The 21,850-nt window shown below is 47.2% G+C and overlaps 6 protein-coding genes across 6 annotated transcripts; 3 read left to right on the top strand and 3 right to left on the bottom strand.

The window, feature by feature from the left end:
• Positions 1-251: 251 nt before the first annotated feature.
• On the top strand, positions 252-1,440 carry DFL_008133 (uncharacterized protein; the record flags this gene model as incomplete). Its single annotated transcript, XM_067637825.1, has 5 exons — positions 252-254; positions 349-414; positions 534-692; positions 761-1,006; positions 1,078-1,440. The coding sequence occupies 5 exons, from the start codon at positions 252-254 to the stop codon at positions 1,438-1,440; spliced, it is 837 nt and encodes a 278-aa protein (XP_067485775.1).
• A 723-nt stretch (positions 1,441-2,163) lies between these two features.
• DFL_008132 (uncharacterized protein) lies at positions 2,164-5,635 on the bottom strand (the record flags this gene model as incomplete). Its single annotated transcript, XM_067637824.1, has 2 exons — positions 2,164-3,471; positions 3,545-5,635. 2 exons carry the CDS (start codon positions 5,633-5,635, stop codon positions 2,164-2,166), a joined length of 3,399 nt encoding a protein of 1,132 aa, XP_067485774.1.
• An 11-nt stretch (positions 5,636-5,646) lies between these two features.
• Positions 5,647-7,715, bottom strand: DFL_008131 (uncharacterized protein; the record flags this gene model as incomplete). The annotated part of the gene is made up of 3 exons (XM_067637823.1): positions 5,647-7,129; positions 7,199-7,366; positions 7,663-7,715. 3 exons carry the CDS (start codon positions 7,713-7,715, stop codon positions 5,647-5,649), a joined length of 1,704 nt encoding a protein of 567 aa, XP_067485773.1.
• A 722-nt stretch (positions 7,716-8,437) lies between these two features.
• DFL_008130 (uncharacterized protein) lies at positions 8,438-9,952 on the top strand (the record flags this gene model as incomplete). The annotated part of the gene is made up of 1 exon (XM_067637822.1): positions 8,438-9,952. One exon carries the CDS (start codon positions 8,438-8,440, stop codon positions 9,950-9,952), a length of 1,515 nt encoding a protein of 504 aa, XP_067485772.1.
• Positions 9,953-10,672: 720 nt separating this feature from the next.
• On the top strand, positions 10,673-12,073 carry DFL_008129 (uncharacterized protein; the record flags this gene model as incomplete). Its single annotated transcript, XM_067637820.1, has 3 exons — positions 10,673-10,895; positions 10,957-11,299; positions 11,380-12,073. The coding sequence occupies 3 exons, from the start codon at positions 10,673-10,675 to the stop codon at positions 12,071-12,073; spliced, it is 1,260 nt and encodes a 419-aa protein (XP_067485771.1).
• Positions 12,074-12,949: 876 nt separating this feature from the next.
• On the bottom strand, positions 12,950-17,818 carry DFL_008128 (uncharacterized protein; the record flags this gene model as incomplete). The annotated part of the gene is made up of 1 exon (XM_067637819.1): positions 12,950-17,818. The coding sequence occupies one exon, from the start codon at positions 17,816-17,818 to the stop codon at positions 12,950-12,952; it is 4,869 nt and encodes a 1,622-aa protein (XP_067485770.1).
• Positions 17,819-21,850: the final 4,032 nt, after the last annotated feature.

Below are 21,850 nucleotides of genomic sequence, written 5' to 3'. Positions count from 1 at the left end.
AAATGCGTTGCCCCTACGCACACGCGTATTTGCTTTTGGCAACTTTCAAGCTTCAAGCTCCAACCTCACCTTCAAGCTTGTCCACGCAATCCCACCAAAACCACTAACATCGCCATCTCTCTCATCCACGAAACCCCCTGGACCTCTCCAATACCTCCGCCAGAATACCCAAAGACGGGCATACCCTACACGTCTCGGAACTATAATCATTTTCGACTCCCCCAATCACAAACAGATTCACCTGGCCCACCATGGTACGTCACGTCGTCGGATTACCCCCATCGCAACCACCATGATTTCCCAATCTTGATACCTCGGATTGAAAGTAACTAACGAATATATCTCCAGACATCAATAGGTACCGGCTACGATCTCTCCAACTCCGTCTTCTCGCCAGATGGTCGTAACTTCCAAGTCCGTTATTTTCTTCCCCCGCCATACACCTCCTCCTCCTCATTTTCAATACCATCTATATCAAAAGCCCTATATACAATACTCTGGCATTAACTAAGTGCTGGTTGGGGAAAATATAGGTCGAATACGCCCAAAAAGCCGTCGAAAACGGTCCAACAACCATCGGTCTCCGTTGTAAAGACGGCATAATCCTCGCCTGCGAAAAGCTCATAACCTCCAAACTCCTAGTTCCGGGTAGCAACAAGCGTATCTCCACTGTTGACCGTCACGTTGGAATTGTAACCCCCCCACAATCTCAAAACTCTCCCCTCTCACAAAATACTAACTGATAATTAAAAAACAAAAGGCAACATCAGGCCTCGTCCCCGACGGAAAACACTTCATCAACCGAGCCCGCGAAGAAGCAATCTCATGGCGTAGAAACTTCAAAGACTCTGTCCCTGTTGCTTCTCTCGCAGATCGTATGGGTAGTTATGCGCAAGCGTATACTCTATACTCCTCTGTACGACCATTCGGGGTTACTGCCATTCTCGGTGGTGCTGATGATGACGGTCCGGCGTTGTATATGATCGAGCCTAGTGGGATGTATTGGGTAGGCTCTCCACTATACCCACCTCCAAAATACACACTTTATCATGGCGGGTTACTAATAGTATATAACAGGGCTACTTCGGCGCAGCAACCGGCAAAGGCCGACAAGCCGCAAAATCTGAAATCGAAAAACTAAACCCGACAGAATTAACCCTCCTCCAAGGAATCAAAGAAGCCGCGCGAATAATCTACGTAGCCCACGACGACAATAAAGACAAAGAATTCGAAATAGAAATGACTTGGGTTACGAAGGATAGTAAATCCGCTACTGCCGCTGCAACGGGTAGCAAAGGTATGGTTTGGAACAGTTGGGTACATGAAGAGGTACCGAAAGAATTGTTGGAAGAGGCTAGTAGAGAGGCTAAGAAGGCGCTTGAGGAGGATGATGAAGATGAGGGAGATACGAAGGAGGAGAAGATGGATGAGGATCTATGAGTTGGATTGGATATAGGTGAACTTTTTTTTTGGAAGATAGAAGCCGAGCTGTTTTACAGATAGCATATTTTATTCGCTCTATCGAAGCGTGAAAGCAATGAAAAGGCATACAAAGTGCCTAAATCATTGCGTGACTCAACTACTCGATCACTCTTGAGTCCGTACTATTCTACGATTCGGAGATATTGGTTTGGTTATAAAATTGATTTAGTTATAAAAAAAAGAAGAAACATAACGCCTCAGGGTTGCTCTGGCACTGAGACTAAACGCCTCATATTTATTTTCATTTTTCAAAACGTTCCAGTCAATAAAAGAGATAATGATGTAATAGTAACACAACATGAATCGAAGAAGAAGAAGGGAAAGAAAAGCCGGAACACCACCCACTCCAAAAGAAAGCCGTAAAGCATTTAACCCCCGGACCGAAGGAAACAGAGAGGAAGTAAATAGGTAAGAACAAGTTAGGTAAGAACAAGTAGAAGCGTTGATAATAACGACCAATTGGGAGAACGGAAACTGAGAACAATAGCTAATAAGAATACAAGAAGAGAGGCCCAGAATCATAGATTAGCTGAGATAGACTTGTAGTAAGATCTCTACTGTTATCCTGATCCCCTAATTGACGGGGGTACGAAGGCCCTTCAGACAGAAAAACAAAGCAAAACTGGAGAAAATATTCAGATCCTAGCATCTCGAAAGAGCCCCGACTCCATCCATCCCACATTATTGCCCACTGCCACCACCCATCTGACTCTGCCCAACCCTTGGGCTCCCTTGTTGCATCCCACCACTAGTCGCGCCATTTGGTCCAGGCGTCGGAGTATGATAACTACCACCCCTTTGCATAGGCGTGGCACTGCTTCCTCTACTCGCGATTCCTGCATTATTCATAATCGGAGTAGCGTTCCCCATCATGGGACTTGAGCTAGGTGCCCTAGTCTGCGACATCATGAGCTGATTCAGCATTTGCTGCGTACTAGCACTACCGCCAGCCCGGCTGATAGGAGGATGTGGATGATGGATTCCCCCAGCACCGACGTGACTGACACCTACAACTGCATGATGAGGCGGTGATTGACTTTGCCCCGCTTGATGATGCGCGGTGGCTGCGGCAGCAGTTGCAGCGGCATGTTGTTGCTGTTGCTGTTGGGTTTGTTGGGCTTGCTGTTGTTGCGTGTGGGCAGCTTGCTGTGCTACCTGGGCTTGTGCGGAGGCTCCTTGGTACTGGTGGGCTAGATTTGCGATTAGGTCCCTGATGTAGGTGTATGTCAACTCTCGTCCTTGGAGTTTCGCTTGGGCCTGATGCTGCAGGATCATACGCTGCACGTATTCATCGCCAATAGTGGGGAAGTGTTGCTTGATCCGCAGCATCGCTTGTTGAGCACTGATGACAGTGTTTCCAGCTGGAGTGTTGGATGTAGCTGGAGATCCAGCGGCCTGGCCGTTTTGGGCGATGTTATTGTGAGCTCTCGCGGCAGCAACAGCCTGCTGCATCGCGTGTATGTGGCTAGCAGTCGCAGACGCGACTTGGGTGTTACCACCATGAGCGGCAGCCTGTGCTTGTGCTTGAGCCTGTGACAAGTTGGCTTGCTGGAGCTTAACTGCGTTCGCCTGCATTCTGGCTTGGATCAACATCTTATATTGTTCCGGTGTGAGGCTGGTTGGCGTATTTTGCCCATCTCTAGAAATAGTGTGGCCTTGAGCTCGAAGATGTTGGTTGACTTGATGGGTGGCAGCTTGGATAGCTGCTGTGTTATTAGCAGCTGCCATGAGGGTACGTTGCTGTTGGGCGGCGAGGAGAGATTGCTGTGCTGTTGTTGGCACGGCGGCAGCAGGGTTAACTTGCACGCTAGGAACTTGGAGACTGTTCCTGGACTGGACTGGGATGTTATTGGTAGTTTGTCCGTTCGCAGTAGCTGTTGTCGCAGTAGATGCTGCAGGAGTAGCAGAAGCAGTTGACGAAGCCGTGGCTGCTGTTCCTGACTGAGAAGGTTGCTGTTGCTGAGATGCAGCTTGAGCCTGAGCTTGTCGCTATATAAAAAAATTATGAAGTTAGCCTCAGACGTGAGGAGCGATTCAAACAAAATATTATAGACAAACGTACCCTCTGCAGCTGCGCCATCTGCGCCATCTGCGCCTGCTGTCGATGCAATACCTCTCGTTCGTGCTTCATCCTACTAACTTGCGCCGGCGTATACTGTTCTGACTTTGGTGCAGATGATTGTTGTGCTGATTGTTCTTGTTGTTTCTTGATAGCAATGTTGGCTGATTGTGCTTGTTTGCTGGCTTGAACTTCGCGTTTCTTTGCGAGTTTCCGCATCTGTTCAATCATATTCAGCGTCCTAGTGTTCCTCTTGCGGTCCACGCGCATCGGCTGGCTCGTTCGTCTCTTCGGCGGCTGGCCAGGTGTTACGGCCGCAGCATTAGATCCTCCCGGTGTAGCGGCCGCGGCAGCAGCGGCTTGTTGAGCAGCGGCATTGGCGTGCGTTGGCGCTCTGGCAGCAAGATCTAACCTCTGCTGGACGGGCTTGAAGAAAGGACCCTTAATAAGTTCCTGATTCTGCGGATCAAGCATAAACCACCGTTCAAAGCATTCCCACAGACTCCTGCGATCGGCTCCAGATTGCAAAAAGCTCTTAGGTTGCATAACCTGCGAAACCAACCACCAGTTGTGGTTGTATTTTCGAACAGCTGCAACCAGTTCCTTATCCTCCTCAGCAGTCCACTGGCTAGGCGATCTGTACTCGAAAAACGTCGCGGGTGGCATCTCCTGAGGAGGTCGGAACGGATGAGCATTATGCAGTCTCTGAAGTACCGGCTGGAAGTCTGGGTTAAACAAAGCCACACAGTTATTCTGCGGCTGTAGAACGGGGCTACCGCTCCTTGTAACTCCCTTAACGCTTCCTGGGGTCTTCTGAACAGACTCCTTGTTGTCATCGTCTTCATCATCCGAGTCCAAAAGCCTGTACTCCGGATCGTAAGAGAATCGACTCTTCTTGCTTGGTGGCCCTTCTTCAACCGGTGCCTCCCAAAGCGTCCTCTTAAGTCCAGCACCAGGCCCAAGCGGCTCATTATTTTTCCACCCATCAAAGAATATAGGTTGGCCCTTCACATCTGTAACCTTCGGCGCTTCGAATATGGGTAACTCACCCAACATCCGATCCGTCATCGAATTATGCAGAATCTCAAAAATAATGTCATCAGTTCCCAGAGCGAACAAATTCCCAGGATTCTCAACTTCATGTAATCTATGCACAAAGTCGTCCCGCATGTGGTCATCTCCGTCGTCATCATCTCTCATTGCGTCGTCGTCGTCAGAGTGCTCGTCGCTGGGCATTAAATCAGGCGTCGGGACTTGCGTTACATGGCGGTTTCTCGATGGCACTGTATCTCTGGTTGTACGGATGCACATTGCCTTCCTTTGCTCGGGTGTAGCAGCATGCCAGGCGATACAGGCATCTGCGAGTTTCTTTGCTTTGACATGGTTCCATTTGCGATCTTCTTTGAAGTCCTTCGACATCCATTTCACTTCCATGAGCAAGTAGTCTCGGTGAACAAGTTGTTTGGCCGGCTCTATCGCCCTCGCAGGTTGCGTGAGGCTCCATTTACCAGCTTTCTGTAGGTCCTGTATTTCAGTCAAGGCCTGTATGGCCTGCTTTTCGCGCCTAAGAAGTTGGAATGCCGCCGTAGATAGTGTCTTGTGGCTTGTAGCCAGCGAATTCTGTAAAGGCTCTGAAGCCGTAACAGCAGTAAGATAGTCGAACACGTCAAGCCGAGATTTGTCGTCCCGCTTACGGCCATTAGCCGCTTGCTGCCGTATTTGCGCTTGATGTTGCTCCCTAAGCTCGGCCAAAGATGATATCCTTTGTGCCTCCAGTGATCGCGAGTTCATACGCGCAGGGGTACTGATACTGCCGGAGCGTGTCCCGACCCTTGGTAGGACTGGAGCAGCTGAGGGTGACAATTCATTTGAGGCTTCGGGCCTAGACGTCGAGGTGGCGGCTGTGCTACGTCCATGGAAGACTATTTTGGCTAGCTGTAGGCCACTGCTGACCGAAGGACGCTTCTCACGACGGGAGGAGGCCCTTGTTGCTGGTGTGGAAACCGTAGTGTTAATAGATTCAAGAGCAGCGGTGGTGAGCGGCTGAGTAGCCTTTGGTGAGGTGAAGTGAGCTGCAGATTCATCAACGGACATAGGGGTCTCGGCTATGGCAGAGGTGTCAACCGTATCATGGTCATGTGGAAGGTTCCGAGGAGTTTGAGGGAATCCAGCAGGTGTTGCAGAGGTGCCAATTCCCGTAGATGTAGCTGAGGGGGCTCAAGAGATTCAAATGGCGTTTTTTCTTCCCGTTTGATTGGCAATACTGGAGATTGAGGCGTCTCTTGCAGTTTGTCCTTAACCTTGTCTTCGTGTTTATCGGCAGCCATTTCTGTTCCTTCAGAAGCCACTTCTGGGCCCGGAATATGACCCATGGTCGATGAGGCTGTTGGTTCGACGGTAGGTGGCTCGGCTGTCGAGGACCCTCCTAAAGCCGTCTCTGTCTTTTCAGGCTGATCGGACGGTGCGTGCGCTGCTTCTTCTTCCGGAACATCCACCATTTCAACGTCAGCTGATGGTTCGGTAAGCGGGACTTGTGCTTTAGTTGCTGAATGATCCGAGTTCAGTTCCGTTTGCGAATTTTCGACCTTTTGCTCGACAGAAGGAGTCTCATCTTGCTGTTTCGAAAGAGCCGTTTCAACCTGCAATTGTTTCTCAACTTCACCCATAACCTCGTCCGACATCGGCTTCTCTACTGATGATTCGGTTGCGAGCACGATTTCGTCAGATGCATCCTTCTCCTTGGCGGATTCCGGGTCGACCTCGGACATCGCTTCCGCCCCATCAACTTGACTCGCAGCATCGTCAAAGATCGCGTCACTCGATGGTTCGTGGGGGAGCTCATCTGGAATTGTGTCTGGACCAGCAACAGATTCGGCGGGACTGGGCGGGGTAATTGATTTTCTCGGAGCAGAAGTCGGTGGCAGAATAGACGGTTCGGTCTCGGTGGCAGTTGTCGGGGTCGGAAACGGTCTCGGTACCTGGTCTTGCGGGGATTGTGTAGCCTGTGTAGATATCGCGAGATTAGGTTGCTCTGACTTATGTGATGTGGTTCGTTCCAGTGGTGGCGGGGTAGGTGACTTTGCGCGGGGTTGTGTAATGGGAGCTTGAGCGGATGACGCTCGAGGGTCGACTACCTCAATAGATTCATCCGGAACCTGAGAAACAGGAGCAATATCCATAAATACATCCTTTTCTGTAACATTTGAAGCTTCCTTTGGTTGGACACTTTCCGTGGCGGGTACAGATGCAGATAATGGTGGTGCTTCCTCCTGATTCTGCCTGACATTTCTTCGAGCTGGCGTCTTCACACCGGATTCATCGGTATCATTGGATAATTTGGGAGTGGTAGCCCTTGAAGTCGCGCCGTTGGGACGTGGAATAACCAGATTATCGGATGGTCTTATATCGGTACTACTGATATCCCTTGACGGCGGCTGCTTCTCTGTCTTGGAAGGAACAACCGGGACAGGGACAGCATCTCCATTCTGTGCAGCAGACGGAACAATAGGTTTTAAAGCTTCTCTTGGAATGTCGGGTACAACCAATATGGATTTCGGTAGCATCTCATTCGCGTTAAAGGCCTTCCCTCTGTTTATGCAGTCGACGACATCAGTAATTCCACTCTGCGAGTCGTACGTGAACGGCGATAGTACTGACAAGTTGATATCTGTGCTTTCCAAGAACACCCTTTCGCCTTCCTCATCGTAGGTTGCGAGTCTACCAGCGGAACCTCCAGGACGTCGGGGAGTAGCGCACGAGAGCTGGACATGATTGACGATTCGGTATAGCTCTTGTAGTTTTCGTTTTCGATTGGATACGAGTTTACTATAAAAACGGGCAAAAAGGAACGGGGGAAACACAGCAGATTAGTTTACTTGGGTATCTAAACGGATTTTATAGGGATAGATTCTGTTATCGGCGGATTTCTTTGAGAGATCATGGTGTTTTTGGGTATTTTGGATGCGGATGCATATGTACATCTGCAGACGCAGTTCTGCAAAGCACAATGACATAACATCGCCAACCTCTTTCCCTTTTCTCTTTCAGTCTCTCTGTCCATCCGACCGACAAGACAAAACCATCAACCAATGGGAAATTGGATTAGGACGGATTGAACGAACTCCAATGCTTCGCGTTTCTTCGTGAGACGAACCAGTGTCTCCGTCGACGCCATCTTTTGGTGGAAGGGTATGATCACTCCAGAGTCCCGATAGGCTAATTCCAACTTCCATCAAACCATTAAATTAAAAACTTAATAGTGTAAACCCAGAATACAAATTTAAAAAAAAGTCGGTCGTCGGGTATATCGACCTCGGGACGGTTTGAGAACGAGAATACAGTCGAACAAGTCCGAAGAAGTGCAGCCGGCTTAACAGCGACCTCTTGAAGACTGTCAGAGTTCGTGATGGAAGCGGTGGTGGTTCGTGGGTGGTTGATGGAAAGTGTCGAATCCGAGATGGTTGAAAGGTCAAAGGTGTTGATGGAAAGAGGAAGTGAAGTGAAAGAAGGAAAGATTGAAAAGTGTTGCCGAAAGCTGCGATGAGAAGAAATCTGAGGAAGTTTGGAGAGCTTGGGCTGCCAAGACTTAATGGCTTCCCAATCAGGCTATTAACCAACTGTATTATTATTGATATTCAGCTCTGTCACTATGTACTGGTAACGGCTAATAGTCTTGGCAATATCTCGTTTCTGTTGCCCTTTTCAGACACCAAATTTATTTTATTTTCCAAGACGACAATAAAAAATTAAATTCTTCTGTCGCAGCTTCATATTCCCTACCACTCCAGCAGTCCCACTTCGACAGCAGCAGCAGGAGCTTCTTTCAACAACGACAATAGATCTTCAAATACCTAAGAGACAGAGCTGTTAGTGATTATTAATACAGAAAATATAAATATGGGCCAGAAACGGAAGAGAGATGCCCCCGTCGCAGTGGCCGACAACCTGTCCAAGCTTTCGCTCAAGCCTTCAACTTCAACATCCTTCCAAATCATTGCCGGTAGCTACGACCGAGTCCTCCACGGCCTCCGAGTAGCCATCCCCTCCTCTGTTGCCACCACCAATACCGACGACTCCACAGAAACAGGAACTTCTTTCACTCCGCTCTTCCTCTTCACTGCCCACGCCGCTTCCATCCGTTGTCTCGCCGTCTCTCCTCCTTCTGACGGCAACAGCAGTAGTACCACGAGTAAAAGAATCCTCGCAACCTCTTCTCCAGATACAAAAATAAATCTCTACCACTTACACACCCGTACGAACCTGGGTACCCTCGCGCCTCCCTCGGCATCCCCAACAACTTCTCTCGTCTTCCCTTCAAAATCCACCTTAATATCCACAGACGAAGCCGGATACATACATATCTTCAAAACTCGAGATTGGTCTCTCCTCAGCAGTCTTCACTGTCCTGCTCCAAAACCAAAACCAGGTCAGATATTATCCGGTGGAGGAGTAAACTCTATTGCTGTTCATCCGTCTGGCAAACTCGCTTTGAGTGTAAGTCGTCATGAGAAGTCGGTTAGAATGTGGAATTTGATGACGGGAAGGAAAGCGGGTGTTTTGGTGTTCCCGAAGTCGATACCGAGGTTGGTGACTGGTGTTAGTGGTGAAGGACTTAAGGTTGTTTGGAGACCCGGCGGGAAGGAAGGATATGCTGTCATGTTCGAAAGAGGGGTTGTGCTGTTCGGGGTTGATAGTGTCGTTCATGGGAGCTTTACCACCACTCCAGTGTCGAAGGTCCATCAGATCAAGTTTTTGGAGGTACCACTCGGTGAAGGCGGTGAAGAGCAGGAATTGTGCTTTCTAGCGACAGAAGACGGAAGAGTCGTGGTTTACCTAATACCCAAGTCAGACGAGAGTAAACCGATCTCCGAAGAGAAAGAAAAAGAGAAGGAGAAAGAAGACGAAGAGAAGTCAGAAGATATTAAACCAATCCTCCTCGCAACAATCACGCCTACAACCTCTGATAAAATAAGAATAAAGGACTTCGACATCCTCCCTCACCCTTCTACCGACCAAAAGTCGAAATACTTCCTAACAACAGCAAATAGCGAGGGTATCATCCGCGTTTATTCTCTTGACTTCGCTCGGATACAAATCGAGGCCGCTAAAAAGCAAAAGACGGGCGAGAAAGAAGCCGAAACGGAGGTCGTTGTCGATGTCAAGGCAGACGGGCTCGCAGTTATGGCTGGAGAGTATGACACCAACAGGCGAATAACCTGTCTAACAACCGCAGAAGTCGAAGACAGTGCGGCTGGTATCGTGAAGGACGGTGACGAGGAAGAAGCTGAAGATGACGATAGCGATAGTGATAGCGATAGTGACAGTGAAGAGGAGGACGAGGAGGACGAGGACGCCAATGAAGATGAAGATGAAGAATGGGGTGGCATAGGAGAGGATGAAGAGATGAAATAATTTCTATTCCCAGGGAACATTTTACTTGTAAGATACCGGCGAAGCATATTAGATAAAAGCATTTTCTCTTCAGATCCTCCCAAACCTCTGCATCAAATTTGTATACAGTACACCTCCTACTAGATCTCGAGTGATAATAGTTACTAGCCTCGAGTCCAGGCGAAATAATTACCTACCCGCTTAGAATGAGAATTCATGTAGTATCTAGTCAATTTCCGTAATATGGGGGTAGTGTAGAAGACATGCACCGACCCAGAAGCGTGAAAACAAGTACCTAGAACTTCAAGTGTCCGCGTGTTGCGAGGTGATGTTGGAAAAAGATCGTTTGACATAACAGAACTACTGGAATCGGAAGGTTTGCATCATGAGATCGGCAACTCTTCTTCCAAATATGGAAATAACACCAACCGGGACCGCACAACAACACATTTTTTGAAATCCTATTCACAAAACCTCCTTGCTCCAACCGTCGAAGGTCCTTCTCACTCCCTCCCTGTTTCATATCACATCGTTCCTATTCATCAGCAAAACAAACACGTCTTACACCTTCTACGATCGAATAAACAATCCCAAGGTACTCTTCATTCCTAATAGTTTCCTCCCTTCCTTTCCTCTTCATCAACCTCCTCTTTCTCCTCTCCAAAAACAGCTAACCAATCACCTCCTCATCACCAACATCGATATACATATATATATATTACTGTCAAACTCACAAACGAGATGAACATAATCACATTCTTCCTCGTCTCTCTCTTGGTGTCGGTTTCCATGGCCCACCATGTAATCACCCACTTCTTTGTGGACAATGTCCGCCACAACAACGTCATTCGTCAACCGGGGACGTTAAACCCGATCATCAACCCCAACGACAAGCATCTTGCTTGTGGCTTCCCAATTGGCAACGGACAAGGGATTAAAGGGACAGATAAGGCAGTTGTTCAGCGTAAGTATCGTTCTACTTCCTCCTAAATCCCCTCTAAAACCGACTAACAGCCTATCAACAGCTGGCTCAAACATAACGTTCGAATGGCACACCGACTGGAGTGCCTCTGTCTCCAGCCCCGAAGGTGTAACCGATGTCTCTCACAAAGGTCCCTGCGCAATATACATGCGCAAAGTCTCTGATTCAGTCACGGCCATCGCTGAAGATCCTCGCAAGCCAAATTGGTTCAAGATTTGGGAAGACGGGGTTGATCAAGACGGAATGTTTTGTACCTCGAGAATGAGGCTTAACGGTGGATTATTTACTGGTGTTGTTCCTAAGCATCTCGAGAATGGGGATTACCTCATTCGTGCTGAGACTATTACTTTGAATAACGCTGGGAAACCGAATTGGCAGCCTCAGTGGTATGTTGGGTAGGTATTCTTCTCGGCTCAAATTTTGCTGCAAGAAGGATTATATCACGCTAACACCAAACTCTTATCAGTTGTGCCCAAGTAACTCTGAAGAACTCGGAAGCACCATTCATCAAGCCAGTTACCGTCCCAATTCCGAGCGGTGACTACGCAAACATGAATATGCCCGGTCTCCGTTACAACATCTGGCACCTCGAACGTACCGACTACTCAGACTACGGCCCAATTCCAGGACCAGCTGTTTTCAACGATGGTAGCGACAAAGCCCAGCATCCCGTCAAAGTCCCACAGCAGGATCAAACACTCCCCGACGGCTTTGCCACCATCCCTTGGCCCACCTCCTCGGAGACTACCCGTTTCGTCACCAAAACACACACGGTCAATATACCCACGACATCTACCTCAACCTACTGGATCACATCCATCCTACCCCCGGAGTCCGAAACCCACACCCGCGTCCTCACCAAAACCGTAACCCAACAGGTCATCCAGACCGTCTACGTCACTGGTCCTCCAAAACCACCAACCATGCGCCACCGTATCCCCCATAGACACACCAATACCGTCACAATCACGCGTATTGCCACGGTCACTCGTACTTTCTTCGATGCCCAGCCCCCAACACAGACTTCTTTCACCAACACGGTCGATCCGGTCCCTGATGTTACTACTCTTACAACGTCTTCCCGTAACCATGGAACTATCGTTGGCGGCCGAGGGTATCATTATCGACGCTCGCATCACCGCCATGTCGCAGGAGAATAGTTTAGGTGGCAATAACTTTTTGAGGCATGTTTATGGATTGATCACGATTTATGGGGTTATGGATTTTTATGAATTATGGGGTTTATGCTTTATGTCTTTCTTTGTATTGGTGTCTATTCTATTTTGTTTATTTTATGCATGTAGTGTTACTTTTAAATGGGTGTCTCTTTGGTGGTAGTTATGGGTATGGTGTTTATGGGTATTCACTACTTTTTTCGTTCCTGGGTATGCTTTTCTGTACTTGGACTGGGGTGTATGATTAGGTCTGGGTAATTCAACGGATGAGCGTCCCGGTAGAGATCATATTCTACTTTTAGTCGTAGCGTTTCTACACATCAAAGGTTGGTGATGTCGGAATCATACGAAAAATCGAACGTAAGTTTCGGTATTATAAAAGCCTATCGTAAACAGCTATAAGACATTATATACTATTCTACTAGTGTGGTGGAAATAGATGGTCACTGTGTTCTGTTGCATTTTTATTCTTAACGCATCTTGGCATTCTTGTTCTATAAATCATGTTATTGACGTTCTTTCCGCTAAACTTTCCTTTGTCCAACGAATTCCCTTTATCCGACCAATTTCCTTTGTTATTCTAAGATTGCATCTTTGTCTTGTCATTTATATATATATATATATATATTATTATTATTCTTTTCAGTCTCTCAGGTCTCTCTCTGCCTACACGTCCTATTCTCTGCATACTTCTTGCGTATAGCTGATGGGGTAGTACTTTTGCTGCTTGGCTCCCAGAGCCTACATGTTCACTTCCTCACACTAGATCGAGCTCTTTTTTAAAAAGAAATCCTTCGTAACGCCTCGATGCAAAGAAACCAAATATTATGCTACTCTAAAACCATTAATCTCCCCATTATATTAATTCGTCGACTTCTCCTGAGAACAAACATTCAAAAACACCTCCTGAAGTGTCGTTCCGTTCAAACTATACTCCACAATCCTTCCATCCCTCTTCATACCCTCCATCTCTCTCATAACCTTCATAAAACTCCACCCTTCGGCACCACCGCTCTTCTTAACTCCGAACCTAATCTGTAAATTCCCACCATGTACCACCAACTCCTCCAAACTAGATCCAAACACCGATTTAACCCCCTTCTCCACCTCACCTGAGTTCTCGGGCTTAACCACAACTCTAACGTGCCAGAATCCACCGTATTGGTCCCTTAGACCTGATGTAGTACCGGAAGCCAACAGTCTAACCGCAATGATAGAAACGGAAGTAGCTAACGCTTCAACTTCCTCCATACTATGCGTCGTTAACAGTGTAGCCCTATCCTTTCCTAACGCCCTCAAAGTCTTCCATAACGTTCGTTTCGAAACAGCGTCAAGTCCAGTACTAGGTTCATCCAACAATAACACAGGCGGATTACCTAGTAACGCAATAGCAACCGATAACTTCCGCTTCGTACCACCGCTAAGTTTACTAACCCGTTTACTCTTAAAATCTTGAATCCCCAGAGCTTCCATTACCAACTGTGCGTTTCGGGCAGGATCAGGGACGCCCCTTATTTCAGCGTAGAACTTCAGAGTCGAGAAGACGGTTAAATCGTCTACTGCGTCTTCTTGTGGACAAACGCCGGTTTCGGCGCGGGCATCGACGAGTTGGGATAATACGGATTTATCACGGACGAAGATATCGCCGCTATCGGGTTTGAATTGTCCTCGAATCATGTTGATTGTTGTGGATTTCCCGGCACCGTTGGGACCTAAGAGGGCCATTGTTTCGTTTGAAGAAACGGAGAAGGTGACATCGTGAACGGCTTCGGTGCCTTTGAAGGATTTGTGAAGGGAGAAGCATTCGAGGAGGGGCTTGTCATCTGGGATGACTGTGTCTGTTGCGGATTTTCTAGCTGTTGTTCCTGATACTCCGGCGAGTTCGAGTTCCATGCTATCCCTGGATTTTTGTGCAGCGGGACGACAGAAGCGGTAGTAGATTCTTGAGAAGAGGGAGTATTCGATTGCCATTAGGAGACCGAAAAGGAAGAGGATTTGAAGGATTAAGTTGAAGTATACGCCGCCGAAGAGGTTGAATGCAAATGCGTTCGAAGGGTTGGTGATTTCACCGTATTTTCCGCAGAGCATGGAGTAGGAATTTGTTCCTATCATTAATGCCCTGGCTAGATTTGCAGCTGGGGAGGTAAGACCCAGTCCAGCGGCGAGTTGGTTTTGGACCTCGTATCGATGAAGAGGTGGGGCGTACGTTCCTGCCAATACCGCGCCGACGAAGTAGAGAAGTAGGAGAACGAGGTGGATGAGGATTGCCATGAAATAAGCTAGTTTTGCGGAGAAGTAGAGGGAGAGAATATAACATCCCAAGACAGTTGCTATACCGGTTAGTAGTATAGCGCCAAATATGTAGCCAAGTCCGAAGAAGAGTTTTGTAAATTCACCGACGGACATAAGCGCATACATGATAACTGCGACGCTGAGAATCAGTTGTAATTCAAAGAGGAAGTATGCAGTCCATAAACTCAGCGGGCTGACACCATTGCTGTATTGTAGTGATCTTGTCTTTTGAACTCTTTCGTAGGTAGGGTATATAATCGCAGCTGTGAATCCGGCGATTACTGCCATGGTGATGAACAGAGAGAATGGGACGGCGAGGAAACCATACGATGACTCGATCCGGCGTAGGCTTCGGACGCTGGTACGGATAACCGGTCCATTATTGGCATCACTGAGGATATTGTCGACGGTGGCAAGGGTGTCAACCTGGAAAAATGAATCGTATGAGGAGACTTGATTATGCATGGCGATTCGTGGGTTTTCGCCCTGGGGGAACCAGATTCCACCGGATTTGATGCTGTAGCTGTAGTAATCAACCATTGGTAGGGAAGTGGGCAGGGTTCTGGTGTAGTTATCGACGTTGTTGACGTAGATGATGCTCTCGGATATTGGTTTTGCACTATTGTCATAAGCGTACACTTCTGGGAAAATGTCCTCGACGAGTTTGTATCCTTCCGTTCCGGGCCTGAAGGCGCTTTCTGGGCCGAGGACCAATTTCTGCCCGTACATTGTTGGATAGCTCGATTCATCGATTGAGTCGTAGTATGGTTGGTGGTCGGCTGGACCATAAGTGCGATAGGAGTATAAACTATTCGTGGTGGTTGCAGTTGTCTTAGTAGCAGTAGCTAAACGAGCAGACTCAGAAGCTGAAAGGGCAGCGCTTGTTCGTAAGGCATTCGTGCGGTTGGCGAATTTCTCAATATTAGCGGCGCAGTTTTGAAGACCGTCGTCACTATCGTCCCCAGTGACGTTCATGACAGCCGCGGCGACAGCGATTGGAATAGCGAGGGTTATGACAAGAGCTAGCCAGTTATGTGGGATGACGCTATAACGCTTCTTAAAGAGAACCCAGATTTGACGGAACTTGCTGATCCGGCGGCCTTGGTCGAGGTTTTGAGCTGGGTTCTCACGGGCGGCAGCGGCTGTGGCTTCTTCGCCGCTTTCGTCGGGGTTCTCGCTTTCTTCGTCGAGAGCATCCCCGGCGGCGACCTTGAGGAAGACTTGTTCAAGAGTAGGGAATGCGACTTCGTATTTACCAACAACTGCTGCGTCTTCCCTAGCCCATTCTTCAAGTTTCTGGGAAGCTTCTTCTGATGTTTTGGTATGGGCGAGCTTGTTGGTCATAGTATGGTCTGAGTAGATGGAATATCCGTCGCCATAGGCAGCCTTGAGTGCGGTACTAGATCCTTCAACGACGAGTTTGCCTTTCGACATGATGATAATATAGTCAGATAGGATATCGGCTTCATCGAGGAAGTGAGTCGTCAAGAGAATAGTACGGTGCGCAACTCCCTGTTGGATGATTTGCCAAATATTCTGTCGTGAAAGAGGGTCGACGCCGCTGCTAGCTTCATCAATACAAATGATTTGAGATCCACCGATGAAAGCAATAGCCAATTGAAGTTTTCGCTTTTGACCACCGCTAAGTGTTCTTGCCTGGGCATCTCGCTTCTCGAAAAGATCGCATTCACGAATCATCGCTTCGATCGCAGCGTCTTGTTCCGTTTTTGACATCTTTCTTCCTTTGATTTCGAGCCAGATTTGAACATGTTCGCGGACGGTAAGTTGTGGCCAGATGACGTTGTGCTGTGGACAGTATCCTAATTCGGTCCTTTCGCAGCCGAGTTCGATCTGACTGCCTTTATCAGCCTTCACGACGCCACCGATACACTTCAGCGCCGTGGTTTTTCCAGCTCCGTTTGGACCTAATAGCGATACGACTTGTCCGCTGCGCACTTCGACGCTAAGGTCGTTGACAGCTTTACCCTTTGACTTCTTGAACGTCTTGCTCAACCCAGTAGTCTTCATGGCTAGACTGCTTTCAGGTGCTACCTTTGTAACAATATAAGGAACATGCCAGATTGTGAAGTGGGAGCCAACGGCGAGACCGAGGTACAATGGAATCTGGATGAGAAAAAAGATAATGTAGAGGTATGGAGAAAAGGACGGGAATAAAGTTAGGATCTTGATATCTGCCGCAGATCTAGATAGATTAAATGGTCTTGTTACGGACTCGAGACGGGCGATATCTGCGATAAGTGAAGAGTAGGCGAATGGTGGTAATACAGCTGCTAAGGCGCTTATCTCTGTCGTGCTGGGGTTTTTCTTGAAAAGATAGTTGAAGATGATCATGGCTAAAGCAAGAGTGATGATGGCGGAGACCGGGCTGGAGAAGTGGCCTTTGGTGAACAGTGTCGAGAGGAAGATGCACATGCAGAGAGTCGCAGTACCGGCCAGTATCTGGAATAAAATCAGGTATCCGGTGTTTGTAGTGGTGAAGAGAACCACTCCCAAGATGATACCGGTAATGATCCAAGTAGCAAAGTATAGTAGCCAGAAGGAGGAGAAGTAAGAGACAATCTGGGAAGTTTGTCTGCAACCTTGGGTGGTGAGAAGTTCCGTAACACCACTTTCTCTTTCACGGGTGAGAAAACCGCAAACGTGGAAAACCATCTCGATGAAGATCATGAAAAAGAAAGGCGCCAGGAAGTAGATGATAAAGTAGTAATATCCATTAGGATTGGCCACAGCCTTTTCCCCAGTAGATGTCTCTTCATCGTCGTTGCTATCTCCACCGGGGGACAAGTCATTAAAATAACTGTGATAGTTAGACCGGTCCTCATCGTAGCTTTGTTCGTTGACGATGGTGGTCTCTGGGAACTCTGCAATAGCCGCGTCAAGTGCAAATTGCACAGGCCAAACACGATCTTGTATCGTGGACTTGTGTGATCTCCAATCCGAATTACCACTGAAATCGGAAGGATTGACGCTCAAAATATAATCGAAGTATGTTTCATTGACTTTGTGAAAGATAACTGCTGTGAAACAATCACTTGCTCCGGCAAGCGTCACCCTACATTCCTTAAGAATGTCAGCTGCATTGTCGACTTTGATGACATCTGCTGCTGGGTTTCGTGCAGCAAATCTGTCAATGACTGGGTCGACCCGGCTGCCGAATCCGTTTCGTGCAAACACGAACTTAGTATCTTCGTGGCCTTCAAGCGCTTGAGCTATCGTTTTGATCGGTCTGAGATCGGATATGCCACTATCGTCATTCCCAAATCCAACTGAAGTCCCGATATGTTTGAACTCCGTTACCAAGAGAGTGATGATGATGGGAGCGAGAAGAACTCTGATGAGCATAACCAGTGGTCGTCGAAGGAAAAGCTTGAGATTCTTGTGACAGAGAGCAACGATTTGGCGGGTGTGTATGCCCATCGTGCCCTCCGGGCCCTGGGGGCTCCGGATTTCTCCTCCATCTTGATTGATTGTGAGAAGAAAAGACCCTTAGATCTCGAACATTCAGCGAGTGTTGAGTTGTTGTTTCAGGGGAGCTGTTGTAAAGTGAGGAAGTGTGCGTTGATGCCAAACCGGTCCAAGGATCCTGTCAGACCAACATCTTGAAGACCCGTCCGACTTGCGACGACAGCAATGCAATGCAGATTCACAAAATTTTAGGAAAGAAAGAAAATAATCCCTGGTAATTCAGGAAGAAGGAATGTAAGACCGGAAAAAAAATATAGAGCCGCGCGCAGGGCAAGAGACTATAAAGGAATGAGGACCAGTTAGCGCACAGCCGAGGAGGAATTATCCGAGCCGTCTGGTTAATGGTCTGAGATTGTTATGCAACCGTGTAGTGGGGCTCATGCGGATTCAAAGCGAACAAAAACCAGGGCCGGTGTTACTCGCATACAAAGCTCTCGCTTTGCCCCCTCTCGTTTTAAGCCCTGTTCTGAATGGATCCCTAAAACTGGTTGGATGATCAATATTTGGCCCTTATGTAATTCGATCCTGGAGATTCTTTGGTGCCGGAATGTTAATGTGATCCCTCAAAGATTCGGACTTGTGCGAAGAAACGGGGATTTTATATAATTAACAAACACGATGACCGCAGAACAAGAGGCTCTTATATGGAGTACCCAGCTAATACCTTATCCGAACGTTAAACATCCAATCTTTATTTTACAAAGTATCCTTGACCTTGTTATAAAGACCGTTTCAACTATATCCGCACCTTGCAACAAATTAAGTCTCTCAAATCAAAAAAATCGAGCTCCTTCCATCGTTATATTCCGTTAGCCATAGAGTCCGGAAGGTGACGCGTCCAAGAGCCATTGCAAACAGCCCATATTTAGATTTAGGTTGTATCAACGATTGTTCAGTTCAGCTTCTGCATTGAATGGGCACTATGTAATTGCAATTGCCGGTTTCTCGTATTCAAAGACTTGGCGCCAAGGGTGACTACCAGTGAAGTAAGCAGCTTGTTTCCTCTTGTGGATCCACTTCCGACGAAGCGATTGCAAGGAAGTACCGGAGCAACAAAATAAACTTTCAACACATCGAAAAAATAACACATGCAGACAGTGCAGCCAGTCTCCTGACCCAGCACCTATTGAAAATGCCTAGCAGGCCACCAAGGCACACGTTAGTCACTCTCCTAGGATAACGACGACGTGAGTTGGCACTGGAGGCATGGAATAACCTTGATCAGGTATCAATTAATCGATGGGTGGAGTGCCAGACCGGCTACGCGTTGTTATTGCTGCTGGCGACAGGATGACAACGAGGCGGTACCTGTAATTTCACTTGTGTTGTTGTGTCCCTTAGGAAGCTATCTTGGTGACAATCTTAGCCTACGATCACCGAGGGGCGCAGTAAACAGCATTCGTTTAATTGTAGACGCCATGCGACGAGAAATTTAAACACAATGGACGCCAAAGCATCCCATGTTAACTCCATTTTCGCGACCTTCTATGCAGCGATGCATTAGACACGCATTCTTCTTGCTGTTACGGCCGACAAGAGCCATCTCGTGCAGTAAATACGAACTGGGGCCATGAGAATTGCGATAGTGTTACGACAGTCGGTTTTTCTAACAGATAAACATTTGATTTCAATGCGTATTGAAGCACTCTCAAAAAGCTCAGCTTGGACCCACCCTATTTTATAACTTTAATCCAATCAGCATGAATGCATTTCGCGGATTCCATACTTAATCCATGCCATATGATGTCGGACGTCGAATGCCAAGCGTAGGGCGTACGTAACCACCTCCACTTTCCTGATTCCAAAGGCCACGATCACGGCACAGAGATTAGTAATGTTTCCCACTTTTTCATCAGATGAAACAAATATCAATTGTGGCATTGCTGCGGCGTGCAAAAGGAACTTCCGTTAGCATTGGCTGGCTAATATAAATCCAACAATTGCAACATACCCAGGTAGCTAGTTACCGAACCGTGCCAGGATACAGTGCCATCTCATTCATCCCAATATACCAATATAACATGTAGTGATAATACGTATACTACGGAAATTAAGTTTGATCGTTTGTGTTCGTTTATTTATTTGCATACAACATAATTAAAAACGTTGCACCAAGGTTGTAAATAGCCACGTATTTATAATCTAGCTATTCACGAAACAACTATACTAGTTCTTCTAGGTATGATGCACTCTAGGGATCTAACCGTCAGAAAAGACAAGTCTCCAAACTAGGAACCCCCATGATTTCCTTTGTTAGCTCTCCAAACCAACGGCCTGCCGCATGATATTGTATTTCCTACGCACCTGATATACTTTGGATTGTTGTCTACGACGAGGTAAAATTCATTTACCTCATTGTCCGCAGTACAGTTTTGTGATTGGTAGAAACTGCGCCGGTGAAATACCTCTAACTGAGCTTGGTGTAAGGGCTTCTACTACACAGAAACTTCTTCTAATCTAGCTTGCGTCCCTGAACACCCGCATATAAACTGCACTTCGTTACAACTAACTATGGAGATAGTTTCAATAGGAGGCGAGGATCTAAGAAACAGAGTTTGCCGCATTTATCCTGCCAAATCTTATTACATATGGAAAAGTACCTCAATCTCTGCTGCGGGTCTCATGGAATCGGTGTGCATTCTCTTCGGAGGTGGCCTTGCAGAGCTAGCGAAACTGTTCTGGGACAAATGGGCAAGTGCAGTCTCCGGCCACGGAAAACAACTCCTTCCTGTATATTAGCACATTAGGATACACCGAGGTCATACATAGGGCCATCTCCGTTAGAGTAGCAGACTGCCGCATAACAGCAAGCCCAGGACCTTTGAAACTCGGACGGCCCAGCCGGTGGGTAGAGCTAGGTTAATTACTATTCTCCTTTTCGACCTGAAAGGCGTTCCGACGGCATCATCAAGGGCGATACCATTGGCGGTACGATATAATGAAATTAAATCTCTTGTGATGAAATTGAAAGGTTTCTAGAAGCGGCCGAAGATTACAAGCAGAGCCTAAGGTATTTTTACCGAATATTCGTATTAACGCAATTTATGGGTCCCCTCTCTAATCGCTAGACCCAGATTTGTTAAGATTGTATAGTATATTTTACCAAGATTGGGAGTATAGTTTACCTAAGCAGTCATCTAGACCCATAGCTAATATGAATATATAACCTTTGGCAGCGGCAAATTTTGAGGTATGGTGTAGATTCTCTCTTGCTACGCAAATATTTCAATAGTGCGATTCCCACACCCACCAAGGCCTGGATACAACATTGCCCCTACTACAACTGTTGGAGTAGTTTCTTTCTCAACTCGCATATCGGACGTGAGGCATGTCTCGCAATACTGCATCTTATGCATGCGCACATGTTTTCAACTCCTAGTTTATTCAGAGCATATCCCATATCTGGATATGGTGGAATAAGATTAATTAATTCTAGAGAGGTGCCAACGTTTGTACGTCGATCAGGAACGACCGATGCAGCAATCCTTGATTGCGGGACCTATGTCGTCGTAATTGCATTGAGGACCGAAAGCATGAATTTCAGAACACCGCCGCTTTACCTCAAAGTACGTCTCTAATTCAAGATTATACGAGCTAATACTATAAAATTATTGCTTTGCTTTGCTCAATCCTGTACCCTACGGCTAGCTTTGTCCCGAAACTTGTTGGGTTTTCTGCCAGGAATATGTTCACCTACCCGTAAAGGAAATTTTCTTGCGGTCTTTCAATTAGGAAATGGCACAGACTTTTGTTGATTTTTGGTATAGACCAATCACCACCCAGTTTACGCCTAGAATTTAAATTATTCGGTTTCTAGAACATAGGCGCACTGCACCGTCAAGATTTCAGCTGCGCAGTTTGAAACATGTTACCGTGCATAAATCAATTGGCGTCCCCGTAAGCTAACGCCGGTCGGGCTTTCGAGAATGCTATAGTCCAAATATTACCCGGGTATTTATTACATCCCTCGTTACCACAGAACAC

Source organism: Arthrobotrys flagrans (assembly GCF_004000055.1).
Source record: "Arthrobotrys flagrans strain CBS H-5679 chromosome Unknown unitig_1, whole genome shotgun sequence".
In the NCBI taxonomy this organism is placed as follows: Eukaryota; Fungi; Ascomycota; class Orbiliomycetes; order Orbiliales; family Orbiliaceae; genus Arthrobotrys; species Arthrobotrys flagrans.
The sequence above is the reverse complement of the archived record's forward strand: the minus strand, read 5'-3'. Positions and strand labels throughout refer to the sequence as shown.